Source organism: Callorhinus ursinus, unplaced genomic scaffold, assembly GCF_003265705.2.
Source record: "Callorhinus ursinus isolate GAN/ISIS: 27379988/994484 unplaced genomic scaffold, GSC_fseal_2.0 scaffold1, whole genome shotgun sequence".
Lineage (NCBI taxonomy): Eukaryota > Metazoa > Chordata > Mammalia > Carnivora > Otariidae > Callorhinus > Callorhinus ursinus.
This window is the reverse complement of record NW_027397063.1, coordinates 87,530,103-87,555,974: the sequence shown is the minus strand read 5'-3', so window position 1 is coordinate 87,555,974 and position 25,872 is coordinate 87,530,103. Positions and strand designations below refer to the sequence as shown.

Here is a 25,872-nt window from a genome sequence, read left to right as displayed (position 1 = left end):
ACACACACACACACACACACACACACACACACACACACACACACTGGGGATGTTATCAGCCTATTTACTTGTGTTACCAAGGTTTAATTGCCTTCTATTATTAATAAATGTCTAGTAGTCATCAGGATAATGGCATGAAGAGGTCTTCTAGTTTAAATCCCAAAATCATCTAATGTAAACTAAGATGATATAATTTTCAGTTATTTTTAAACTGAATTTCACCTTGAAATGGTTGTACTTAGCCTGTAGCACTGCACAAGAAAAGGACAGTAAAAACCCATTCAACTGGATCTCTCTTGTCAGATTCTTTAATTATATGACCTTATTGTGTTTCCTCTGTGCTTTCTTTGGAGAGACTGTATAAGCAAACTATGACCATTTCTCATACTTCAAATTAAAAAAAAAAAAACAAGAGAGAAGGAAACGTCTGGATTATTTTATTACCACTGTGTAACCGTCACTGGAGTTTGGAGTAACAAGACAATAGTCACTGATGAAAGATTCAGCCATGTCCACTATCTAGTTTCCTGATTTCATTTTGGCAGAAAATCACCCAGCATATTTTAATGAAGACAAATGAACCAAAAACTCAACTAAACTTTCACCCTCTGTTTATCCCGATATATTATTCCATTTTCTCCCAATTTTTTCTCCCTGATTGTTGGCCAAAACTCCAGTTATCGATCATGGGATATACCTGCCTCAGGGAATAATAAATTTCGCATAATTTGCTGTTGTTCTTCTAATGTTTGTTAATTTGTTTAAGTGGCAAGACACACATTGGGAATTTCAAAAAACAATATCCAAACTATTAATGAATTGCTCAAGTGGGAAAAATATGAGAAACATACATTTTTTTGGCTTTTGCACATTATTAAGACCAAATTCTTGATTTGCTCTTTAGTTGCAGATGGAGGAATAATTTTCTCTTTGATAATAGGGCACAGTTGTTTTATTTTTTTAATGCCACAGTAGTGTTATTTTTGGAATATGATGTAGTGGCTATGCTTTTCTACTGTATCAGCTTAATTAATACATAAAAAATAAAAGATATTTCTATGTTGTACTTTATGAAGGCAACCTCATATACAAGAGACATGTGGTTTCTTACAAGCAAAATTGCTATGGAGGCATAATAATTGTGCAATAAAATATAGAAGGTCATCTCTTAAGATTCTTGGAGTCTGAAAAATGATCTACCAAGAGTAAAAAGAGGCCAGAAATAAAAACAGATATGATTTCTAGTTTTACTTAACATGAAAAAGCAATATTTAGAAATTATTTTAAAATTGGCTTAAAATAATGTACAGCACCAATTACAGAAAGAGAAACTTGTAACTATTACTGAAGAGATATGGAAAACTGTAAGAAAAACAATGAATAATAAACCAGAGAATTACTAGGAGAGCAGAAAAGACATTTTATGTCTCAGGGGCATAAAAATGGGGATACAGAGAGCGCTGGACTGTTGCTAAGCAAAATGCTTGAATAGTCTTCCAAAGTGAGTAAAATTGATTAGAGAACCTGACTTTTTAATTTGTTTCCCACCAATCTGTAGAAATGTAAGAGGTTTGGGGAAAATTTGTAAGGGCCAGATTAATGAGGAAACCAATCGAGAGTTGAAGGGTGCTGTACCAGATCAGCTGCTGGAGCTCCACTAAGAAAGATGTCTTCCTATGAGGGCTGACTTCCTCATTCATATCTTAGAAGCATGCATGTGCATTTGTGTGTACCATTAGATTTACTTTTCTAGCACAGGCAGTCCACTAGGCCCTCCTGCCTTTTGGGGGAGAATCTGCCTTAAATGACTATTAGCCATAAAAATGTGCTTAGGGCTGAGACAAGATGTCAAAGTCCTTCTGAGATCTAGGTAAATTTCTAGGACATCAATTATCCTCTAGGTGGAAAAGTTGCTGCTTATTATGTGTTGCTACTGCTGTTATAGACAAAGGTATTTACAGTTAAAGATTTTAAAAGAGATGCACAAACGCTCTGAACATTTTCTTTCGCTCAGCTCCTCAGGTCGAAACACAAGCAGTCAGATTTGCCTGTCTAGTTCATCGTCCTGCTCTGATCCGAGTGAGTCACACACCTGGTCAGCTCTGACAAGGAACAGAACATTTCATCCACGTTCGGATTCTGGAATATCATCCCTGGTAAATATGCTTAATTAGCTCTTTACATAGGGCTATGTTTATAAAATGTACTTTATGTTATATTGAACATTTTTTATTAAGTGTGTAAGCTTCTTAAATCTACCCTTGTAACTGGGGAGGAATGAAAGGTTGATACTCTCAGTCCCAACTCTGAGAGGAGATGGAAAGAAGCTGGAATGGAGGAAGGAAGACAAAGGTGGAGATGAATAGAAAAGGTAATGACCACAAAAACAGAAATGGCATGCCTTCCTCTCCCCACCTCTGCATTCAAATTCTGTCTCTAGTCTAAGATTTATCTCCTTTCCTTCTGGAATGTCCTTTGTCCACAAAATACATTTTTTTCCTTCCAAACTCACCACTTTCAAGACTTTTTCCTAACCCATCTCAGTGGAACCATGTGTGATTTTCCCTCCTTTCCTTTATTTATCATTGTTCCATCTATCCAACATTAGATCCAGATGAGTCACTCAAATATCTGCCTCCCAAATTATAGAAAATGAGTTTTTCAAGCACAAATGCCAAATTTTATTTAACTTTAAATCCCTGGTGCCTGATACACAGCAGGGCACAGTATATATTTTTGAATAAATGAATGAAATAAAATGAAGCATAGCAACTTTGAAAATATTTATTGAACCAATGGATTAATCACTTGGTCCATCAGAATTAAAAAAGGAAAAACAGGGGCGCCTGGGTGGCTCAGATGGTTAAGCGTCTGCCTTCAGCTCAGGTCATGATCCCAGGATCCTGGGATTGAGCCCCACATTGGGCTCCTGGCTCAGCAGGGAGCCTGCTTCTCCCTCTCCCTCTGTCTCTCCCCCTGCTCATGCTCTGTCTCTCTCTGTATCTCTGTGTCTCAAATGAATAAATAAAATCTTCTAAAAAAAAAGGAAAAACAAAAAGACACAAATATTCACTATTCCTTTAGGAAGAAGCAACAGTCACTCAACTGCAGCACGTTGACAACCTTACAGAAATATAAACAAAAAAATGCAATGGCTCATTTTCCTACAAGGTCAGAAATTGTGAAATCAACCACATACCTCCTTTAAAAAGCAAACAGTTTTGTACAAAATTGGATGACAGTTGAAAAATGGAAACTTTCTTCTCAAACACAGCTTTAGGTTAGGTTCTTTTTTTCCCAGTAAGATCATCATGAAATAGCACAAGAAGGCAATGGGGTGTGGCAACTCCAGGGAGTTTAACTTCTAAGAAATTTTTATTCTATGATAGAAGCAAGGAAAAAAAAAATCCAAAAGCACATTGGAAGTTGGGGAAAAAACTTCCATAAACTTGTGAACTGAATGACCAAGAATAGTCCAGGGACCACATTCCTCTATAACCTTAAATTTGTGCTTCTTGGTTTTTTAAAGACTATTTCTAAAGAATGAGTGAATTCCTTGAAAGCATGTTAGCAAATCCTCAGATTTTCTCAAAGAATTGCTCAAGCATTAATTAGCTTTTTCATGTTGCTGTAAATAAGGTAGAGAACTTTTGTTATTAGTTTTATTCTTTAAATGAAGACATTGAAATACTTACTGGCACCACCATGGTCATTCAGTGAGTAAGCAATAAAGATCAAAAATCAAAAATAAATGCTTATTAGAAAGCCACCTCCTTTCAATTTATTTTGAGTCAGCATGTTCCAAATTCTGCTTCACAAAATGCATGAGACCCGTGTGCGGCTCCAAGAATAAAAGGTTCTATGATTTAAAAGTCCACGGGAACACTTTGTGAATATAGACTCACAATGTATATTAGCATAGAAAGGCTCTGTGGAGTCCTGTAACAAAGAGAAACGCTTAACTCAGTTTAATCCAGAGCCTCATAAGCTTATTCAGTGGTGGAAATATTTTTTGTTGGTATTAGACACACAAATTTACAGCTCAAGCAAAACATAAGCTATGTGAAATGCTGCTCTGTGAGATGAAAGGAGTTGTTCCAAATACCCTAATGACCTTTCTTTATGTCAAAAATTCTGGGGCTGTTTGTCTATGTGTACAAAACTGGCTAACTGGAGATCGAATCTGTGGTGTATTTAACACAATGCTCTTTTCTGAGTAATATGCCTTTTGTTTGTGTTAAATTTGAAACTATCATAAGCTATATAAGATACAGGGAATTGTGATTGACTACAACTTCAATAATAGTAAACAATATAAAATTGCCCCAAATATGGTCTTGGCACATATTCTGGTCAGTAATATACTGTCCGGAACGAGGAAGATGACTAGACCTGAAATATTTCATTCACTACTGGCTACACATTTTAAGAGGAATGTCAATAAATTGGAACTCTTCCCAAGGAGAATCATATGTTCTTGTTGGATAGTTAATAATCTATAAACCATGATCTGTAAGAATTGTATGACTTAGGAAGAAGATGACGACTGTTACAAACACTTAATATAGTAGACATGTGTGGCTTCTGTGTAGCCTCAAAAGGCAGAACTTTCACAACTGGAGCAAGTTAAAGAGGCTATGGGGCCCATACAATAAAGTAACTTCAACAATTAGAACTGTTATAAAGTGGGAAATGGAATGAGATTTCTCAATCTAAATAAACCAGGTAATTTTATAAATTTTATAATTTTATTAAGCATTTTAAATTTGGTAGAATAAACCAATGTTGTATTACTCCTTTATATTCTATCAGATTTTATAAATGTACTAGTGTTACCAGTATGAAGCATTGTTATCTGTAGCCCCTAATATACATTCAATAAATATTAAAGGATGATTTATCAGAGGTGGTGTAAAGTGGATCCATGAATGGGTACACATATGTATTTCTGTTGTCATTTACCATTAAATATAATTTAGAATGAACTAAAGTGACTTCTATAAGGACACTGTTAGGTACTTGGAGTTCAATTTGGCTGAATGTTTGGCAATGATTTGTGTTACTTTTACACATAAAAGTAAATGAATCACATATTGCCAGATGCTATTTCTCTTCTCTTGTATTTTAAAGCTTCCATCAGACTCTTTTAAGCACCTCACTTGGCACAAGGTAGAACAACATGACATTCAAGGAAGTCAACTGCGTTGCCCAAGAGTAAGAGAAGGTAAAGAACAAATATATGTATCTTTGTGTGTGTGCTCTAAGTAGATTTTATTTGTGGATGAAAAACATTGCTTGGGGGAAAAAGATATTACTTAGAGAGAAAAATTTCCTTTTTCAAGACCATAGAATTACTAATATAGCTAGTGAAGCCACTTTAAAGCACATTCATATATCTGATTATATAAATAATAAATGTTCAGTATTAAATCCTGGAAAAACAGAAAGATAAAAAAGAATCTGTAATTCCACTATCCAGAAATAACCACTGTGACTTTTATTTCCATTTAGTCTTTTTTGAAAAATATATACACATACTTCCTTACAAAATTATACAATTTTGTTTCTTGAGTTTTTCCACTTATGTTGTTATTGTGAGCATTTCTTCTATGTTAGTAAACATTACCCAAAATGTGGTTTTTAAAGGTTGCATATTTCTCCATCATATGGATATTATTAAATATATTTAACCAATGATCTTTGTTGGAATTTTTGTTTATTTACAATATTTCATGATCATGAATGACACTGTCACTTCAATGAATAACTTTAACCTGATTTAATTCTACCCATTGGTTTTTAAAACACCAAGTGGGAATCTAAATAAACCGGATAGTTTCATTTTATATTTTCACTAAGCATTTTAAGTTTGGTAGAACAAACCAATATTTTACTCTTCCTTCTCATTCTATCAGATTTTATAAGTGTACTAGTGTGACAGTATGAAGAATTGTTATCTGTAGACCCTAATACATAATGTTTGATTTTTTTATAATTAGCTTTCAATAGATTCTATATTATGTAAGAACAGGCACCATGCATTTCTCATGTCTCTTTTGCATATCCTATAAGCTGATGAGATAATATTAGACATAATTCTGACTCCAGTATTTAGTCTTTATAAAACATCAAATATCTTGGCTATCTTCCATCCGTATTTGCAGATTTGCCATTATATTGTATATTGTATAATTGTAATATTGATTTAGAACAAGTTGCTTTAAATATTCACCTGCTCATTTCCCTCTCTCAATGGCATTACTTTACCATACAATGCCTTTCTTCTTTCACTCAAACTCAGTTGACAAAGGCAGGTTACAAGAGCATCATTTTCTGAAACACTGAATAAAATATGTTCTTATGTTTCAACTCTGTCAGCTCAGTTTGCAGCTAAGTATTGACACCTATTTTTAAAATATTAGTAGATAGTACTACTAGAGGTAAACTCAAGTTGTCCTGTGGGGACCTGAGAGAGAATATTTTTCAAAGAGCCAGAAATTACGGGGAATTAGGAAGAAAGGAGACCAAAAAAGTGGAGACCATGTGTGTCACATAAGTAAGAAGTCTACAGGCAAAAAGGAAGAGATGGCTATACCAGGGACCATGGTGGGCAGGGTTCAGCTGGTTCTTAAACTCTAGTGTCAGGACAGACCACCCAGAGGCTTGTAGAAAATGCAGTTTTCCAAAACCTTCTCTCAAAGAATCTGATGTAATTAGTATGAAGGGGGCCCAGAAATTTGATAATTGTAAAATTATCAAGAAATTCTGTTACAGATGATCTGAGGGCCACAGTATGAGAAACGCTAGTTTAGGAAGTTTGAAGGGAAGAAATTGGAACTGAAAGTGAAAAGATTGATACAATAAGGGTTTTGGCATTTCTGTGTGTGTGTGTGTGTGTGTGTGCGCACGCATGTGTTGGTGGTGGTGGTGGTATGGTGGTTGATGGTTGATGGTTGTGCTCTAATGAGGCAAAAAGAAATTGTATTCTGAGCATGGGTGGAGAGTTGAAGTTTAGAGGGAACTGCCAAACTGAAGACATTGGGAATAAAATATAGGAGTAAACTGAAAATGAGTATGTGTAAAGAGAATCCAGTGGCCTCCCCGCTTCCCTGATTTAAGTGCCAGGTCATGTGCTGAGGCCATCAGTCAACAAAGCCAATCCCACATAAGGACCACGGTGGCCAGTCATGCAGAGGACACCATTGCTCTGCAGATAAGGCACATTTTCCTTCCATAGACCATTAATAAAACCCAATCTCTCGCAAGTGACTAGTTGTAAAAGGAATGGAGCATGATCTAGGGGATGGAAAACATTGGAACATCCCACCACCTTGAACTGTGAAGAACATAGATGTCCCTTGTTCATTGCCTTTCATTTTGTTTAAGTTTTGTTTGTGCATGTGTGAGATGGAGAACAAGTGTTCTCAAAAGCATTCTAATAACAATTACCCTCCTTCTAGATTAGATCCTGAAACACCCATCAAAACTACTTCAGTTCACCTCAGTTGTACATCTGGGAAGAGTTCTTAAGAGAAGAAAGTTATCTGGTGTGTGACAAACAGCAATTTCCCAAGGCTTTGATGGCCAGATCAAGACTGACTTAACTCCTCCCAATTAAATGAAGCAAAAGAGCCAACTGTTGGCAGAATTCTTTTAAACTATAGATGCTTTCTACTTGAAAATCCCTCAGCAAGTTAATTCAGTCATTTCTGCTGAGTTACAAATCCAGTGAGGGGACAAAGAACAAATTCAGAGATAGCAGGAGAAAGCCAACATTCCAGGGCTGTCAGAGATTCCAGACTATAGTTCTAAACTGCTAAGATATATCTTCAATTATCAACCATGTCTGAGTTTTAAAAAGAAAGAATCCAATTTAATATAACTCCTCACAGTGGAAGTGACCTTTGGCTTCCAACTTCAAAGAAATCTTTGAAAGCTGCTTTAAAAAAATAACTGAAAGAGCAGAAGATCGATAGAACTCAAACAAACAATATAGGGCAGAGTTTAATAACTCTGGGGGTATCTGTTGCACAAAGTAAGCTACCAAATTTGGGGGCAGTCGTATTGCAGACAGTAGAGCCTGAGGTCTACCCAGTCAATTAGATAATCGTCTAGTTTTCCAATTCTGTGACTTTTAATTCCAATCAGCCTAATCAACCTAGAAGAACATTTCTTAACACAAGGATGTTTTATTGTTAGGATACTTCAGGGTTATGTGATTTCCTAGGTGGCAACAGTACAGTTCATTATGAGAGAAATGCCTGAAAGGTCAGGTTGCACCTCGGCTTCCACCTGCGTCTGAGGAAAGAACTGATATTTGTGTCAAAATAACAAAACATTGGACTCTTTTATTGCCTTCCATAAATCCTTCACAAATGGACTCATTATCTCCCATCAGAGCCCAGACAAGACTGTCACAAAAGCAAAGTTTGTTCCTGATGCCTGTAGTAACCTCTTTAGTATAACTCTTTCTTTTCACCTCTGAACTGAGAATCACACATTCCAGAAAAATGTAGACAGGGAAGGGTGCACAAATGGTACCAGGTAGGACTCATGGAAACACAGATGCTGGAACTGGGAGGCAATTGAAATCACTGAGCTTAGGATTGCTGTCAGGGGTCCAGTTAATATCACAACAGACTGAAGTTTGCCTGGGTAACACAATAGAGCTGTAATTTCTCAGAGAGAAATACATCTTATCAGTATTTTTACAAAGCATTATGAACTTCAAACAAACATAATTTCTCATCGTACTCAGCTGATGTTGGGCTCCTGATGCTAGTCTTCCCTGTATTTTGGCAGCTATGGAAAACTAAAGTGCAGAAAATTAAAATTAGTCATCTGGAGTCACACAATCACCTAGCACCCAACTTCAGACGGTAGACAGGATCTCCTTTCCCTAACCATGGAAATCTTGTGCAAGCCTGATTTGGAGGACAGCAGGATTAGGAAATAGTGGGAAATGAATTTGGAAATGGAGACTGAGATAAGATTGTGGAAAACCTTGCTTGGCAAGCTGGAATTTTCCATCTCTAACTGGTAGGCAGTGAGAAATTCTGAAATGTTTTAAACACATGAGTGTGGCAAAAGCTCTGTTTTAGGAAAGCTGGATGGCCATGTGTGTCATTTATATTGAAGGAGAGATGATTGCCAACAAGGTGATCCAGGAGAAAGGAGCTATAGTTCAGGTAGGGAGATACGAGGGTCTAGACACTGAAGAGAAGCGGGGCGGATTCTCAAGGGGGAAGTGACGGAACCAAGTGGCTAATTGAGTCGAGAGACAAGAGAGGGAAAGTCATGAGTCACATCCCCAAAGAGAAAATTATATAAAGACTAAAATCACTCTACTGGTGATTTTCTTACCTACCTGCGTTCGAAATACTTTCCGTAGGGGTAAAAGTTAACTTATTTTGTTACTGCTCACGCTCTTGGGGCACAATGTGGGCCAACTCATGTTTTCCTCAATCCTGATATCGAGTAGAAGTTTAAAACAACTGGCCAAATATCAAGCGAAGGTATCAGTCCTGCCACCATAAACCTACTTCCAAGATCTCACCTTGTGATTTCTGCCCAGGACCCTCCACAGAAGAGTTGCTCTTCAGACAGGAGGAGTGTACTTTGCCTGCTCGGAAAAGAGTCCTTGAAAAAAACAAATGGGAAACATGGCTACAAGAAAACTGGGAAGACTGCACGGTGAGAGCTTAAAAGACAGGAAAAAAGTCTCTTTTCAGCATTGATTCAGTTATGACACCCCCCCGCCCAAGGGCAGTATCAAAACTCTAAGCATTCGTTCGCCATTTTCTCTAAAACTAGTGGTGTTTGGGCTTCTCCACCTCTTTGTTCACCTCTTCTTCATCATGACATGTTTCTTATTTTCTAACCTATATCTTATCCTAATATTGCTGAACTTCGGAAAAGTTTAAAATACTTGAGAATGAAATTGTTCCTTTTGATAATAATAAGTGTCAAATGTTGGACAATATTCCTCATCAAAGAGTTTATGATGCAATCTGGAATCCCTTGAACAATGCAGTAAGCCAAAAAGTTTGAACAGCTGGAGCAGCCAGCCTGGTCTGAACAGAACTATCCAGGAACAAATAAAGCTTTTTACCAGTGAAAAACAGGAGCTGTGATTTGTTGGTGCTTAAATGGACCCAGCTGGCAGAGCTGCTAACATTGAAACAGCCCCTGCCCTACGTCAGCCGGGGTGCTACAAAGCTATGGGACTGAGGTTCCTCAAGCCTCTAATTCCGGCTGGCTCCAGTCATGGTAGGCAGAGAACTGAGGGTGTAACTGGGAAGGATGTGTTGCGAGCAATAAAAGAGTAAATCAACTTCTTGGCAACAGAGTGGGATGCCAATATTTTTGTCTTTTGGAGTGATCAAAGTGTACGTGAAGAATTTAGGAAGTCTTCCAGAAATAAGACTCAGTTTAAAACCTGCTCACTGGGGCCTCTTGATGCCTCTTTTGCTTCACAGTTTGACCTTAGATGTTGTAGCATTATGGCATTACAGGGCGGGAAGGAGCTTCAGAGAGGGTCTGCTCTAAATCCCTTCCTTTCAAAAAGGAAAGGTAAGTCCAGAAAGGCATGATTTGCCCAAGGTTGTACATCTTGGTAGTGGAAGATATAAAAGTAGAATATTGTTTCCCCTGCATGGTGCTTCCTTTTCCTTTTAGAATTTAAAATTCTCATATATAATGGGTAGATATATTCTACTCTTAAAAATTAAACCGTACACCTATTTATTTGTTTAAAAAATTTAAACGATATACCTGAAACTTTGACCTCCATTCCCAGAACTACCTTTAGAGGTAATCATTTCAGTATATAGATGCATTCATTCTTTATAGCTGCCATTTAAACTATGGATATATTGTAAAGGCCAGTGGAGCCTTCCTAATAAATTATCATAGAAAATTTAATTGGCCTTCAGATAACTGTACTCTAAGAGAAGGGCTAAATAAATTCTTACTACCATAGAAAACTTAATTGGAACATAGTGGTCCAAAAAAAGCCTTTCTGAGGAGGTGACATTCAATATAGAGATAGATATAATCACTTATCATTTCTTAAGTTTTATTTCAAAATTAAGACCTTTTATACTTTTGGAAAATGGAACTTAAAGTATCAAAGTTCATGTTTAATGTGTAAAAATTTTAAGACCTTAATGATCTTTTTAAAGATAGAGATATCTATATTTCTTTAAAATAGTAAATTATTGGGGCACCTGGGTGGCTCAGTCGGTTAAGCGTCTGCCTTCGTGATCCCAGAGTCCTGGGATTGAGCCCAGCATCGGGCTCCCTGCTCAGCAAGAGCCTGCTTCTCCCTCTCCCGCTCCCCCTGCTTGTGTTCTCTCTCTCTCTCTCTGTCAAATAAATAAATAAAATCTTTAAAAAAATAGTAAATTATTTTGATTCAAATTTTTTTAAAAGGGGATTGCCATTTTATTCAATAATTTTATTGAAAGAAGTAGGAAGGCAAAAATGAAGGGCGGGGAATCGGAGGGGGAGACGAACCATGAGAGACTACGGATTCTGAGAAACAAACTGAGGGTTCTAGAGGGGAGGGGGGTGGGGCATTGGGTTAGCCTGGTGATGAGTATTAAGGAGGGCACGTTCTGCGTGGAGCACTGGGTGTTATACACAAACAATGAGTCATGGAACACTACATCAAAAACTAATGATGTAATGTATGATGACTAACATAATAAAACAAAATTTTAAAAAATGTAAAAAAGAAATTGATGGCAAAATTGTGGAAATAAAATAAGCTGACTTTTAGGAATAAAGTTTACAAGGGCAATGCTGCCACCAAAAGTGGCTTTAATTTTCTTTATATCAAAGCTGACTGATGTTAAAAGCAAAAATAAAATATCTAGTATCTGTTAAATGTGGTAAAGTCATTTTTACGTATGTATCCCTAGCTACTTTAAAACAAAATAATAGCTCCATCTTTTGAATGATGGTATCTTTTTGAAATCTTTTAATTATTATTTTTAGGTGTCATTTTTTCTTTAAGAAGAAAAGGGGGGACAACACTAATTTTCATAATACACGGAAGACAAGTTAGCACAGGGGTAGGATGGGATGAAATTTTTTCAAATGTGATTTTTGAGTATTTCCAAGGAGGCTAAGAATAACTAATCATTTAAATCAGTAATTCCAAAACAGAATTTTATCCCTTCCACTCTTTACCCTTAGAAAATTTCAGAATCAGTTTCAGGATCCTGCCTTCCCCACCTCCAACCTTGCATGTAATTCTAATCAGGATCAGGTCAGGATCTTCACCTCCCCTACCTTAACAATGAATTTCTGCCACATAATTGTGAGTGTTTAGATGTGTGTTTTAGTGTGCACACCAAAAAACTACTGGTTTAAATAACATATACAACACATTTTTAAGTAATAACTATTTTTAAAAGTTGATAAAAGAACTTGCTTTTACTTTTTATTTATTTTTCCCTTCAGAATTTGAACCTTTCATTTCAGGATTTGGGGGACCCTTATCAAGTTGCAAATTTTAACAGGATTCTTAGAAGACTAATTCGAGTTGAAACCCTCTGGTTAGTGGATAATTCACTGGTGGACTTAAGTACCGTAAGATTACCAAGGTACCTGCTCTTTAGCCTGTCTAGTTACTAAGTTAAAGTCAAATATTTGCTATTTGGGCATATGGGATCACTGTCTGTACCTACTGTGGCCATATGGTCAGGTCTTAAAGGTAATAGTGCTAAATGAGACCTGGGCAAGGCAAAAAGGGAAATTTGTACATCATAATGTCACACTTTAGAGGGAAAAAAAATCTATTCCTTTCCAAATTAATATTATCATCAATTTTTAGAGGAGTAATTTGTAATCAGAGAATCATACTGGCAGAAAAACTTGCCGTATCCCTTGTATTGTACACTGGAAATGCAATTACATTATATAAATACTACTGTTGTAACATAGACATTTTTAATCATATTTGTTGAGCAGCTATGAGGACAGGCTCTACAGGTAGTTAACAAGAGTCTTGGTTTCAAGGTCACATTTTAATGGAAGGGTGAGGGTAGCCAATCAGAATAACAACAGAAACAAACTAAAAGTTTTTTAAAAATATATGGACTCTTCGGTTTTCCAAAGATCCCAAACTCCTGACATTAAAGATAATCTGCCTTTTTGCTCAGGATCGCTTGAGAACTCCTTTTGTAGAGAGCTGCTGTCTGCCTCACCAGGCCGAATGGGTAGGTGGAGTGACGAGAAGTGGGAGATAAAGGAAACCAAGCAGCCACAAGAAGGAAGGGTAAATCCTAGAGCTGGTTAAGGTACATCTCTGAGCGTGGATAAAAAAAAAGACCATCCCAGTCACACAGGAGAGGGAAGCAGTCAGGAAATGGAGGAATATGCAATGTGCCTCGGTATCTTCAGTCCTTTCCAAAGCCCCTTCAAAACTCTAGACTTGCATTGCATTTGATTTTACTTATGTTCTTTTTAAGTAATTGCTACACTGAATATGGGGCTTAAGATTAAGAGTCGCATGATCTAGCAACTGAGCGACCCAGGCGCCCCTACTTATGTTCTTTTTAAATAACAAAATTTTAAATACCTAAATAAAAATTCTCAAAAGAAGCTTATTATCACTACTATAAATCAAAATCACTGGCAGTTGATATTGGTTTATTCAGGTTTTTGTTACTGTTTTTGTTTTGCCAGACTCCCTTCTAGGAATATAATAGTGATAACATTAGTTATATTTTTAATACATATTTAAATACATATGCAATGAAAACATGTTTAATAATCACATGGCATACTTTAAATACTGAACTAGAAGATCATGTACTTGAAATACCTGAACTTGACCTGATCCAGATCAATAAGCCTCCAAATCTTTGCTATCTTACATAAAAGAGAGAGAGAAACCATAATCATTAAAGAAAAGACTTGCCCCAGATTTAGAGTTCTCTCTTTTGGCTTTTCTTTCTTTAGAAATACAATATATAATATTAAATTATGTAATTGCAATTCAAATTTTACAACTGCCAAATCAATGTGTCAAAGGAGAAAAAAGTTGATGTATGTAATTCATCGCCTCCTTCCTTCTGCCCCAAGGAAAAACACCACACTTGGTTTGCTGCTTTTCACCCCTAACATCTTGCTGACTGGGGATGTGTGATGGGGTGAATCTTAGAGCCTGAGATGGATGTACATTGAAAATGAGAGAGTGACTGGCAGGCAATAAAAGTGTAGATTTCATAGGAGGACAGAGAGAGAAGCAGAGAAACAGGAACTGCTGAGGCTGGGTTTTCAATTAGAAATCGTCATAGCACCAAAGTGCTTCTAAAATATTATGTGTAACCTAGAAAAGAGTAAAAACCCAAAGTTATCAAATGTATGATTAGGACTGTGTAAAATGTCCATACGGAGAGAGAGTGGAAGAAAACAAGGAAATGATAAGAAGAGATGTGAAAAAATTACAATTCAATTGGGGTCAGGGAGTTCAAACTGGATTTTTCCAATATGGTTGTGTGGAAACTCTCTCTCTGTTTAGCAACATTTTTACCATTAGCAATAATTATTTACTAAGTGGGGTACAAGGTCATAAATAAGTTCCGTGTGTTTCTTTCATGGTATTTAATCCCAACTTATACATAAAGGAATTTTTCCTTAAGGCAAGGTGTCAGTGATAGATTTGAATTATTTCCTCTATTTGCATGGTTTTAAACAATTACAGCTTTAAGGCAAAAATATTGAGAAGCATGATATGTCAGGAAAATGTATTCAACCTAAGTGCCCAACACACATTTCTTCTCCTAAGGATACCTTTTAGTTTTCTTTTATATATGAAAGATTTTTTTTCTAATTCAAAATGCTATTTTTTCAATATAGAATTTAAGTATGGAAAAATAGAAAAAAAATAACTGATCTCACTACTTGGAGGCAATACTCTTCACAAGTCGTTATGCATCTGTGTGAACAACAAGATTGCTGAGATTCACTCATTCATTGCAGCCATTCACACTTTCATTTGAGACATACTACGAATACACCACGGACCAACTATTATGCCAAGTACTGAGTGTATACATTGGAAAAGAAAACAGATTTCTGTATTCAGCAAGCTTATAGTTACATATATTTAGCTTATTTTCTCTTCATATTTTGATATAAATATTTCTCTTCTTTTACAAACCACAGTTTTGGAAAATATCACTGTCACTCCTTTGAGGGGCTATGGTCTCGATGAAGCATGCTAGTCCTATGCAAGATTTGGTAGTTAACCATCCTCTTCAGGAGACAAATGACAGGGTGTTTATTTTTTTTATCCAGATGCAGAGTTTTAAATATGAACAAAAACCATCTCACATCTTTCAAACAATTGCCAAAGATACCTCAGATACAGCATTTATCTGTGGCTGAAAACCACATTGAATCTCTGACCGGGCTCTCCAGTTTATGGTGCACTCCACTAGAATCCCTTACTCTCAAGAGGAACCCTTGTGAGTTTCACACAAATTACCGGAGACGGTAAGGCCCCAAACACCTTTGTCATCTGTGTTCTTCTTTGAATGTTATACTTTGACTAGCTGTTCCCCTGGAGCTTAAATTCACTTGGCAAATATTTATCCTATCTATTACATGTTGAACGTTGCATGCTTCTGATCTCACCTAAAGAACTTTGAAGTGATTTTTTTTTTAAAGATTTTATTTATTTATTTGACAGAGAGAGACAGTGAGAGAGGAAACATGAGCAGGGGGAGTGGGAGAGGGAGAAGCAGGCTTCCCGCCGAGCAGGGAGCCCGATGCGGGGCTCCATCCCAGGACCCTGGGATCATGACCCAAGCCGAAGGCAGACGCTTAACGACTGAGCCACCCAGGCGCCCCTTTGAAGTGATCTTTTTTTAAAAAATCTATAATTCACTCTTCTCTCAGTTAACTTATGATTGCTTTAAAATTTTAGGCTTCTCTTATAATGTGACTTTACATATACAAAGGTGCTTCATTTTAGACTTTCAAATCCTATGCGTTTTCTCTCATAATGTTTAATAGATACTATGTCTTTTTAAAGATTTCTATGTACAGATTTCTATCAATGTCCATGTGATAGTTTTATAAATTGTTTATTCTGTTTTTTTGTTTGTTTTGTTTTTTGGTAGAGAGAGAGCAAGAGTGAGCAGGGGAGGGGAAGAGAAAAAGGGAGAGAGAGAATCCCAAGCAGGTTCCATACCCAGCACAGAGCCCGATGCAGGGCTTGATCTCATGACCCTGAGATCATGATCTGAGCTGAAATCAAGAGTTGGACACTCAGCCAGCTAAGCCACCCATGCACCCCTATTCTCTGGTTTTATTTTCACTCCTTTGGGTCACAACGGTACCATTAAATGGATACAAAGAAGTAACTGATTTGGGGCACCTGGGTGGCTCAGTCTTTAAGCGTCTGCCTTCAGCTCAGGTCATGATCCTGGGGTCCTGGGATCAAGCCCCACATCGGGCTCCATGCTCAGCAGGAAGCCGGCTTCTTCCTCTCCCACTCTGCGTGCTTGTGTTCCCCCTCTCATTGTGTCTCTCTCTGTCAAATAAATAAAATCTTTAAAAAAAAAAAAAAAAAAAGAAGTAACTGATTCAATCTAACCCAGTGGTTGAAAGTCCTTGAAAACCTGTGAAGAATAAATCATTTTATTCTTTTGTCACTACTGGAACATTCCTAATGGTAATAATGCAATGTGTACCTTGGGGTATGCAGAAAATTCTCTCTCTCCCTAGCTAATTCCCAGCACAGCTTGTGGGAATTTAAAGGGTAAAAACAAGCCACTGAGTTCTAGAACTTGTATTTGCCCCCAGATAACAAGTAAACTCATGTCTCAGTTTGAATCTATCATACAAAGGATTAGATCATTTCTAGGTTCATACCTGATCTATGATTATGTCTTTCATCTACATTCAACTTCAATAAAAGACATAGCTCTCACTGCCTTCCTTTCTCAAACTGCCATTTGCCCATGACAACAACCATATTCCAAGGCCTAGATAATATGACTCTTCAAACTCTGATGTACAACAAAAAATTATCAAAATAAGAATTCTAATCTCTGTTATTCCTACATAAATCTTATTACTGCCATTGTCACCCCCATGACTAGAGACTGAAGGCAAAATTCATGTTCTGTGATCATAAATTCTCAAATTGCTTTTACATAAGTGAAAACTAGCAACATAGTTGCTTTAAAATTGAACTAATATTTAACCATAATAACATTTTGAAGTTTAAAATTATATTTCCTACAGTCAGAGGAGGTTCAGCTGGACATTTCAACATCATTCATAAAAAGGCGCATTTCTAGTCATAAAGGCAATTTATTAGTATTACATTTTAGTTTTGTTAATTTATATGTGGGATTTTATTTTGATCCCAATTCAGTTACTTGCCTCCCTTCAGAGGATGCCTTACAACAATAGAATTAAGATTAAACTGTCTGAAATCTGATATGCCCTGAGGTCTCACTATAAATCTGTCTTCAAAATTTATGATGTGGTATAGAATTATGTGAGAATGAAGGATATAATGAGGTTCTTCTATTTTCTAACGTTAACTCTGTTGGATTGAGTCCAAGGTGGATACAGACGGGCATTCAAGCTATAAAAAGCCAGGTTATATTGACTTGGGTAGTACAGGGTGACTTTAAACAGAAAGATCTGGTCATTTCAAAGTATGAGGAAAGGATTTAAGTATCCACTTCTGCTGAGGAACTAAACTGAAGTCCCAAGTTCATCCAAATTTGGGTTCAGTCACCTAGCCAAAATCCACATTTTGAGGATTATAACAGCATTCATTCTGTCCCTGGGTATCCCTGTGTCCAGGATCTGTGCCAGACCTTCAGTGTCCCTTTAGAACGTAATCAGAATTATTTAAGTATAAGACTTTCTTGGTCATTGTCACCTACAATTGTGACTGTCTTTCCCTTCCTCGTTTCAGATCCTCCAATAAGAAGAAAGCACAGTTCAAAAGAGAAAAAAACTTACTGATAAAGCTCATAGTATAAGTCCCAGTAGGTAGAAGTCAGCCCCATGTCCGGGGACACCCAGAGGCAAACCCTTTTACTCTTCTTCAGAAGTCAGTGTAATCTGAGTTCACCATAGTTTTACTTTTTGAAAAGAAGTAGTAGCTAGGGTTTCCTGTCAGTTAAGTCTGAACATTAGGGCCGGAAGACTTAGATTTTAATCTTTGCACGGTCTCCCACAGGCTTTATGATCTTGGATAAGTAACTTAAAATGGGGGATAAAAAGCTGACGGAACTGGTGTGAGGATTAAATAAGATGATATGCAGGAAATATTTAGTGCTAAGAAAATTATGTGGCCAAAGAGAGCACCCAACGAGGTTAATACCAACCATTAGTTGTCATGGCATGTCTACTGACAGGTTTCAGTATCTTTCATCCTGGGCAAATCCCAGGACCATTCATTTCCTCTGGTATGAGCCCACAGAACTCCCAGATCTAGAAAATCTCTCCACTTGAGAGAAAAACACTGCTTTATAACACTGCTAGGCATTTGACTACTTTCACCTGGGTTGATGAGCAGGACCCCTTCCTGAACCTGAAGTGACTGTGTAAATCTGAAATGTGATCTTCAGAAATTCTCTCTGTCAAGAGAAAATAACTCAGCACAAGAATATTTCCCACTCCTTCTCTTATACTTCACAGCCAGAATTCTTCCTTAACTATCATTAAACAACATGTGTTTTCTTTACTTCTTCCTTTTTAAAAAAACTTTTTACTTTCTAATGTGCACTTATATCATTATCTCATTCTTTCTCTCATGGTTATTTGGCTAAATTCCTTCATTTTTTCCCTTTATAGAGCTTTGTAAAAACTGCACTGAAATTCTCATATAAAAACAGACTGTACACAGTCCCACTTCTCTGACCTATACTTATGATCTGTAGAACTATATAGTAGCTCCTGGAGAGGGCAAGCTACAGCAAGGTGATCAACTCCATGAACATAAATAGTATTTTATTATAACCCTATTGTAAAGATTAAAAAAAAGAATAAAATGATAGCCATTCATCTTTTTTGTAATAATAGGCAAACTCCATTCATTCATAAGGAGAGTAAGTGAAAGACAATGCTTTTGTTCTGTACAGTTACTTTTTTTATTTTTAACTTTTGTTCTAGAGTGTTCTCCTGTTTGCCAAACTTAAAAATGCTGGATGGAATCCTGAAGCTACCAGAAGATTCTTCACCACCAGAAACCAATATTTTTTCAAAAATGTGTATTATATCATAATGCAATTTGTATAGAAAGAAAGCAATCACCAGTCTCTAAAAGCTAATAAATACAGGAGATGTATGACTAAATATTGTTGCTTACCATATATATATAATATGTTTATATAGTTTTCCTTTAAATTAGTGATCTCCAGTTTTTTAATTCTATACCCCAACAGTAAATAAATTTTGAGCATACATATAATTTTTATTAAGAAATCTTATACATAAAACACTGGAGAAATATATAATGTATATTTTAAACTTAAAAAAGAGAGATCTTTAAGTAATGGCATAAAAATTTAACATGAATAAAGGCTCTAAGTCTTCCTCCATACTCCAGGGACTCATCTTTCCAGCCTCAAGGCTATGAGTCTTTTACTTTGACCGTACTGCTTCAAATATCTGAAGAACCTATTAAAAGGAAGGGGGACAACTGTGTGATTTTAAGCCACATGCATTGGATTCTCCATTTTGAACATTCTGTCAGTCACTAGTGACTTTGATACAACAGAAATTTAGGAAGGTCCCATGCCATTCATTAAACATTTAGAAAATAATAACGGTAAAGCTTCTTTATGTTCAGAGAATTTTAAAATGCAATTTTAAAGCTGCCTTCCCTATAAAGAATACAATTCAATTTAAATGCTTTCAAAATTTAGAGAAAGGTCAACAATTAGATCAACTTCTGATCTTATATTTTTCCTTATTTATAGAGATCAACTTAGTTGCAGAACTAAGACTTTCCCAAGATGATTCGTCAATTAGATGCTTCCTAGCATGAAATAAAATATTTTCTGGATCATCCTGCCATGAATGAAAACTGCTTATAAAATTATATAACAAAGATTCTAACAAGACCAAGATATAGTTCCTTCCCTCAAGAATCTTATGAATGACTAAAGTAGACAGCACCCACATAAGACCTAAAATATAATAAAATATGTTATAAATATTATGGGAGGAAGTGAGAAGATTTAATTTTAAGTTATGGGAAGCACCTTTGAGGACTTTATAGAAAGAAGATAATTTGAGGTGTATGTTAAATAGTAACAGACTTCCACAGATAGCAGATAGTAGTGGGTTGTATCAGTCAGAAAACATGACATGAAAAGGGGCACAAAAGGGCACCTGGGTGGCTCAGTCAGTTAAGTGTTTAACTCTTGATTTCAGCTCAGGTCATGATCTCGTGGGCTGTGGGATCCAGTCCTGCATCAGCCTGTGGGCTCAGCGAGAAGTCTGCAATAGATTCTCTCCCTCTGTCCTTCCCCCCACCCATGTGCATGTGTTCTCTCCCTCTCTCTCTCAACCTCTGTATATATAAAGAGAGAGAGAGCTAGAGAAAGAGAGAGAAAAGGGGCACAAAGACCAGAAAGTGTATGTCAGTTAGGAATAGGCAGGCTGCAAAAGTCAAAGCAGATTGACAGTGGCTTAAAAAGACTGATAGTAGTAATAACAGCTATAATTTTTGAGCATCTACAATGTATCAGGCACAGGACAGACACTGTACATTCATTATTTATATCCTCAAAAATCTATGAGGGTCCAATTGTTCTCATTTCATTAGTAGGGATAGCTGAGGCTCAGAGAGGTTAAATAGTTTGGTGAAGGTGACACAGGTAGGTCACACAACTATTATATGGCAAAGGCAAGATTCAAAGCCTGAACACTTTTCAACACCCTTGCTGCATCTTCTAATAATATAGTTCTAATTCAGAAATTCAAGATGATATTTTTTGTTTCCGGGAACAGTACCATCTCTCATAATCCATCATAAATACCAGCATTTAACCATAATCAAGTATTCTCCGTTCCTTGAACATACCCTAAACCTTCCTTGTTCAAGTCTTTCCTTCCTTCTGCAATACTTTGCCCTGGAGGGTACCCCTAAGAAAATCCTTCCTCCTTTCAATGCCTATTCCAAATACTATTTCCTCCAAAAACTCTTCCCTCATCCTTTCAATCAGATGTTTCCTCTGCAGTTCCAAAGTACTTTAAAAAAATCTTGGTCTTAGGGCACATTTTCTTAATAATGCCTCCACTTGATTTTTATTTACATGTATACTTTGCCTCCTTCCCCCTAAAGGGCTGTAATCATGAAATAAGAACGTGGATACATTGCATTTTAGAGGTTTATGCATGTATCCTTCTGCTTCTCTAAATCAAGGTAGGAAAACATCTTCTGTAAAGAACTAGAGAATAAATATTTTAGGCTTTGTTGGTCATACGGTCTCTGTCATATCCCCTCAACTCTGCCATTATAGTGCAAAAGCAGCCATTGATCATATGTAATGACTGGGTGTGGTTGTGTCCTAATAAAGCTTTATTTACAAAAGTGTGTGGCGGGCTGTAGTTTGCTGACTCCTGCTCTAAATGTTAAGGTCATGTGATTGATTGCTTTACTCTTAAACAATATCCATTGTCCTCTAGGCCTAGATGAGGTGTATATTTCCCTACTCTTTGAATTCAGATGTGTCAAGCAACCTGATTTGACCAGTGAAATATAAGTATAATATAGGTCACTTGTAGGCAGAAATTTTGAGAACCAGTTTGTGTTTTGTGACACTTTCTTTTTTTGTGCCATGCCAGCCGACCAATTTCCAGATAAAGACTGCTCCATTAGCCTAGGTTCTGTGGTGAATATGATATGGGGCAGAACAACAGTCATCTTATAGGATGTATAGCAAGAAAAAGTAGACCTATGCTATCAACCCCTGTGATTCCATTTGATGCTGTACCACAACCTAGACTTTCCCAACAAATAGATTGCCTTAAATTTAAGGACTGAAATTTATTCAATCATGTGCCTGCCCCCCCTCCCCAAATAGCAATAGTAGGTACTCAAAATGTTGAATGAATGAAGTCTATTATAGGAAACCATGAATGGGGTGGCAGAATGACCAGGTAGGACACAACTACAGTAGTTTAGGTGAAATGTATTAAAAACTTTAGTAAGGGTAATAGTAGTGAGAATAGAGACAAAAAATGAGGGCATGACACATTGAGGATGGCAGCCAACAAATTGTTTTATTGTTTAAGCTGATTTGAGTTGACGTGTTTATTTCAGCAAAAACATTCTAACTGACAAAGAAAATCATGGGTTTCATATGTGGAAGTTAAGAGGTCCTAGGTGCTGGGTAGTTATGAGGAAGAATGACTAGACTCACTCGTAAGTAAGAGTATCAAGATGTATATCACATTACTCCCAAGGGATAGCCTGTGTAGGGTTGCAATCTCATGTTCTGGTCATAAGAGCTATACATATTTTATGGGCAGGGTGACTAGAGGGAGTTGACTTCAGTTGGTGATGCCTACCTATGCCAGAGGGGAATTGATTGGAGGGAGGTCAATGAACTGAATAACATTCCACCTAAAATTGAGTTTATCATTCATTGTAGTGACAGCAGCTTTGCCCAACAATGGTATTGCTATTATTTCAAATCAATCTGCTCATTTGACCTGTGTAATACTTCCTTGCACCTTCTATAATATCTAGAGATCTGAGTTACTTTCTCCCAAGGCCTAAACAGACTGGCAGACATACTGTCTTGGGAAATACTATGTTGGGAAATATACAGGGATTATTATCAGCAATAGAGTGTATTTGTGGGAATTTTGTGCATAGGCACAAAAGATGGCTGACTTCTAGCCATATCCTATTTAACTGAACAGAACCACAACAAATTCCCATTCTAAAACTTCTCGATACATCCATCCTTCCAAAATAGTTCTTCTCTAATACACTGGAGGCAAAAGACATAAAAGGAATGACCTAATGCCACTTAGCATCTCACATCTAATTTTGTGCCTCAACTTCATTCTTTTCCTAAATGGCATGTGTATGCAGGTTCATGATTATCTGTATGGCTCAGTTCAAAACAGTGGCAGGGATTAAAGTGTGTAGCCAGGACAACTTTCTGACAGAGAGCACAATGCAGATAACTCCTCTGTTAAGAAAATAATCTCAGTGAGAGAAGCTCATTCAGTGCATGAAGAAACCTTACACATCAACCAATCCACCTCCTCACCAGACCCCAGCGAATGCTCATATCAACTCTACAACATCCAGTAAAGGATATTCCAGTTCACATTTGGTAAAATTGAGGAATTATAAACATTTGAGAAAATTATGTTTCATCCATCCTAATCTGTAGGAAGTTCTACCTTATATTGAACTGATGATATCTGCCTTCTACAGCTTCTAATCGATTAAATCTCAGATAAGTATTATTAATTCCATCTTGTAGGGAATTTTTCTCAACTTCCACATTCTTGAAAGTACCCTCATATTTTCTCTTTTTTTAATTTAAATTCAGTTAGCCAATATATAGTACATCATTAGTTTTTGATATGAGTTTCAATGATTCATTAGTTGTGTGTAACACCCAGTGCTCATCACATCACCTGCCCTCCTTAATGCCCATCACCCGGTTACCTCTCCCCTATCCTTCTTTTCTATTTTTATTTACGGAGGAAATGTAGGGTTTGTGGGATGAGGAGGATGGAGGAAGGAGAAAGGATAGGGAAAAGGTAACTAGAAAGAGCAAAAGTAAGAAAAAGGACTTTATTTTCTTCAAGTTCTACACACACCAAGAGAGGAAGATTCCTAAACTGCATTCTTTGCACCAAATTTAAAAAATTAAGTTAGCAAGTTAAAAAAAAAATAAGTTATGTTTTAATTCCTTTAGAAATCATCCACTCTCAAGTATTACTTCCTTCCAGAATAGAACAATTTATCACTAATTGCTGGTCATTATACTACCAAACTGTGTTAATGGATGCCCATCTTCTTAAAGGCTAACTGCAGATAGGAAACAAACTTCTAATTAGTTTTAGAGCTTGGGAGCAGACGCATCAATATTGGAATCATGCAGGTGTGTATTTGCTTATTTGAATTTCTTTTCCTCTTCAAAAGAATAAGTATTCTGAGTTCCGTTTGGAGTTTCTAAAAGGTCGCTCCAAAACTTATATTACTTTATAAAATTCAGAGTGAAATCTGTTAAAATATATATATATATAATATATATTTCCTACAAACTTTCAGCATCCTTGAACTATAAGCATTTTAAGGTACTTTTCACTTTAGAGTTTATATTCTAGTTATTTTTGACAAGGTCTAAAATACAAGTTCCTTCAAGGGCAGGAGTCATCTTAATTCCTCTTTATACTCCTCAAAAACTAAACATCAATGAGTATTGAGAGAATGAGTGAAATCTGAGTATATCCTCCTTGAGGTTAAATCTCTAATGCTGGAAAAAAAATTTTAAATTGTGTCTCAGGAGTCTAAAGAAATAAGATTATAGGACTGAAAAAATATTTTGTGGAAACCAAAAATCTGGGACATGAACTTCCCTCTGAGGTGGAGGTTAGCTTTGGGGCTGCTCTGGGCTTTTTTCTTAGCTATCGCCTCACCCCTTCCCCTGACCAGTTAGACCACGGGCCAGCAGGTCTACTCTCCCCGTGCCTCCACCCAAGGAGGGAGGGCTGAACTGCTTCCATCCAGAGTACGGACGATGATGAGTTTTCTGTGGGTGGAACTTTCAAGGAGGCTTTGATTTTCTTGTTCTTCACTCTCTTCCTTCCACACTTGACAGCTTTCTCTCTCCACCTCTTCCCTTCCCATTCCCTTTTCCTTCCCCCACCTCTCCAAGTCTCCTCCATCCTCTCCCATCCTTCCTCCCTCTCCCCTACACACGCGCACACACGCGCGCGCGCGCGCGCGCACACACACACACACACACACACATTTTGCCTCCCCCACTCTCTCACTCAGCAAAAGACTTCACCCAGGTCTGGGAGGTATGCATGTCAAGTGGTACAGGCCAACTTAGTGCTAGACCAGGGAAGCTAAGCCTCTTTTCTGCTTCCTTGTTTCCATGTTTTCCTGAGCTGCCAGGTGTAGCTGTTTGCTTTATAGGAGTAGTCATTTCTAAATGTCAAATCTGAGCTCAGTAGGATGGTGCGTATATATATATCTAGCTTGGGTGTAAGGTCTACTAGATCCCAGTACAATTTACTAGACTTTGTCAGTGGCTTTGGGGGCAGAGACCTAACTTGTAATAAAATGTTATTTTGTTTAACTAGTCATTGATCTCTTCACTAATCTTCCAGAAAATTATACGAAAAAAATTTTTTTCTGAGGGAGGATTCTGGTATTCTTGAGTCCAAAAGTGCCCTTTACAAAGCATATGGGTCTCACTTTATTCTCAACATTAGAGTATGTGTTTGCGTACACACCTACAAATATACTGATAGATTTCATGTTAAACATTAAGCTGAATTTCACCTAAATAAAAATCTGCTATAAACAATTAAAACAATATCTTGACTAAATTCTATAGATCCCACTCGTACAGTTTCTCAATCTATTCCCAATATGGTCAGAGTTAGTTAATGATATTCCCTCTATTACATAGCACAGAAAGCTAATTATACAGCAAACCTTTGCTGTAAAAAGGATTAAAATAAGGAACAAATATTAAACAAAGTAAGGAACAGATATGAATGTATACTTATTCTCACACAGAGCTGTGAAATTCAAGCAAATAGCTGAATATTGGTCTATATTATACAGAAGAATTATGGCCTCTCTCTTTGGCTTTCTAAAATAAAAATAAAGAC

At 36.8% G+C, this 25,872-nt stretch overlaps 1 protein-coding gene across 2 annotated transcripts in view; it reads left to right on the top strand.

The window, feature by feature from the left end:
- LOC112822202 (acidic leucine-rich nuclear phosphoprotein 32-related protein-like) overlaps positions 1 to 19,355 on the top strand; it is a 24,618-nt gene extending 5,263 nt beyond the window's left edge. The window contains exons 2-7 of one of the 2 annotated variants that reach the window (XM_025869690.2): positions 2,015 to 2,156; positions 5,131 to 5,224; positions 9,575 to 9,693; positions 12,490 to 12,611; positions 15,313 to 15,510; positions 19,159 to 19,355. In XM_025869690.2, coding sequence (XP_025725475.1) covers positions 2,015 to 2,156; positions 5,131 to 5,224; positions 9,575 to 9,693; positions 12,490 to 12,611; positions 15,313 to 15,510; positions 19,159 to 19,270 — 787 coding nt within the window. In that variant the 3' untranslated portion in view covers positions 19,271 to 19,355. Of the gene's footprint in view, positions 1 to 2,014; positions 2,157 to 5,130; positions 5,225 to 9,574; positions 9,694 to 12,468; positions 12,612 to 15,312; positions 15,511 to 19,158 lie in introns of both variants that reach the window. The other variant, XM_025869682.2, reaches the window with a different exon arrangement.
- Positions 19,356 to 25,872: the final 6,517 nt, after the last annotated feature.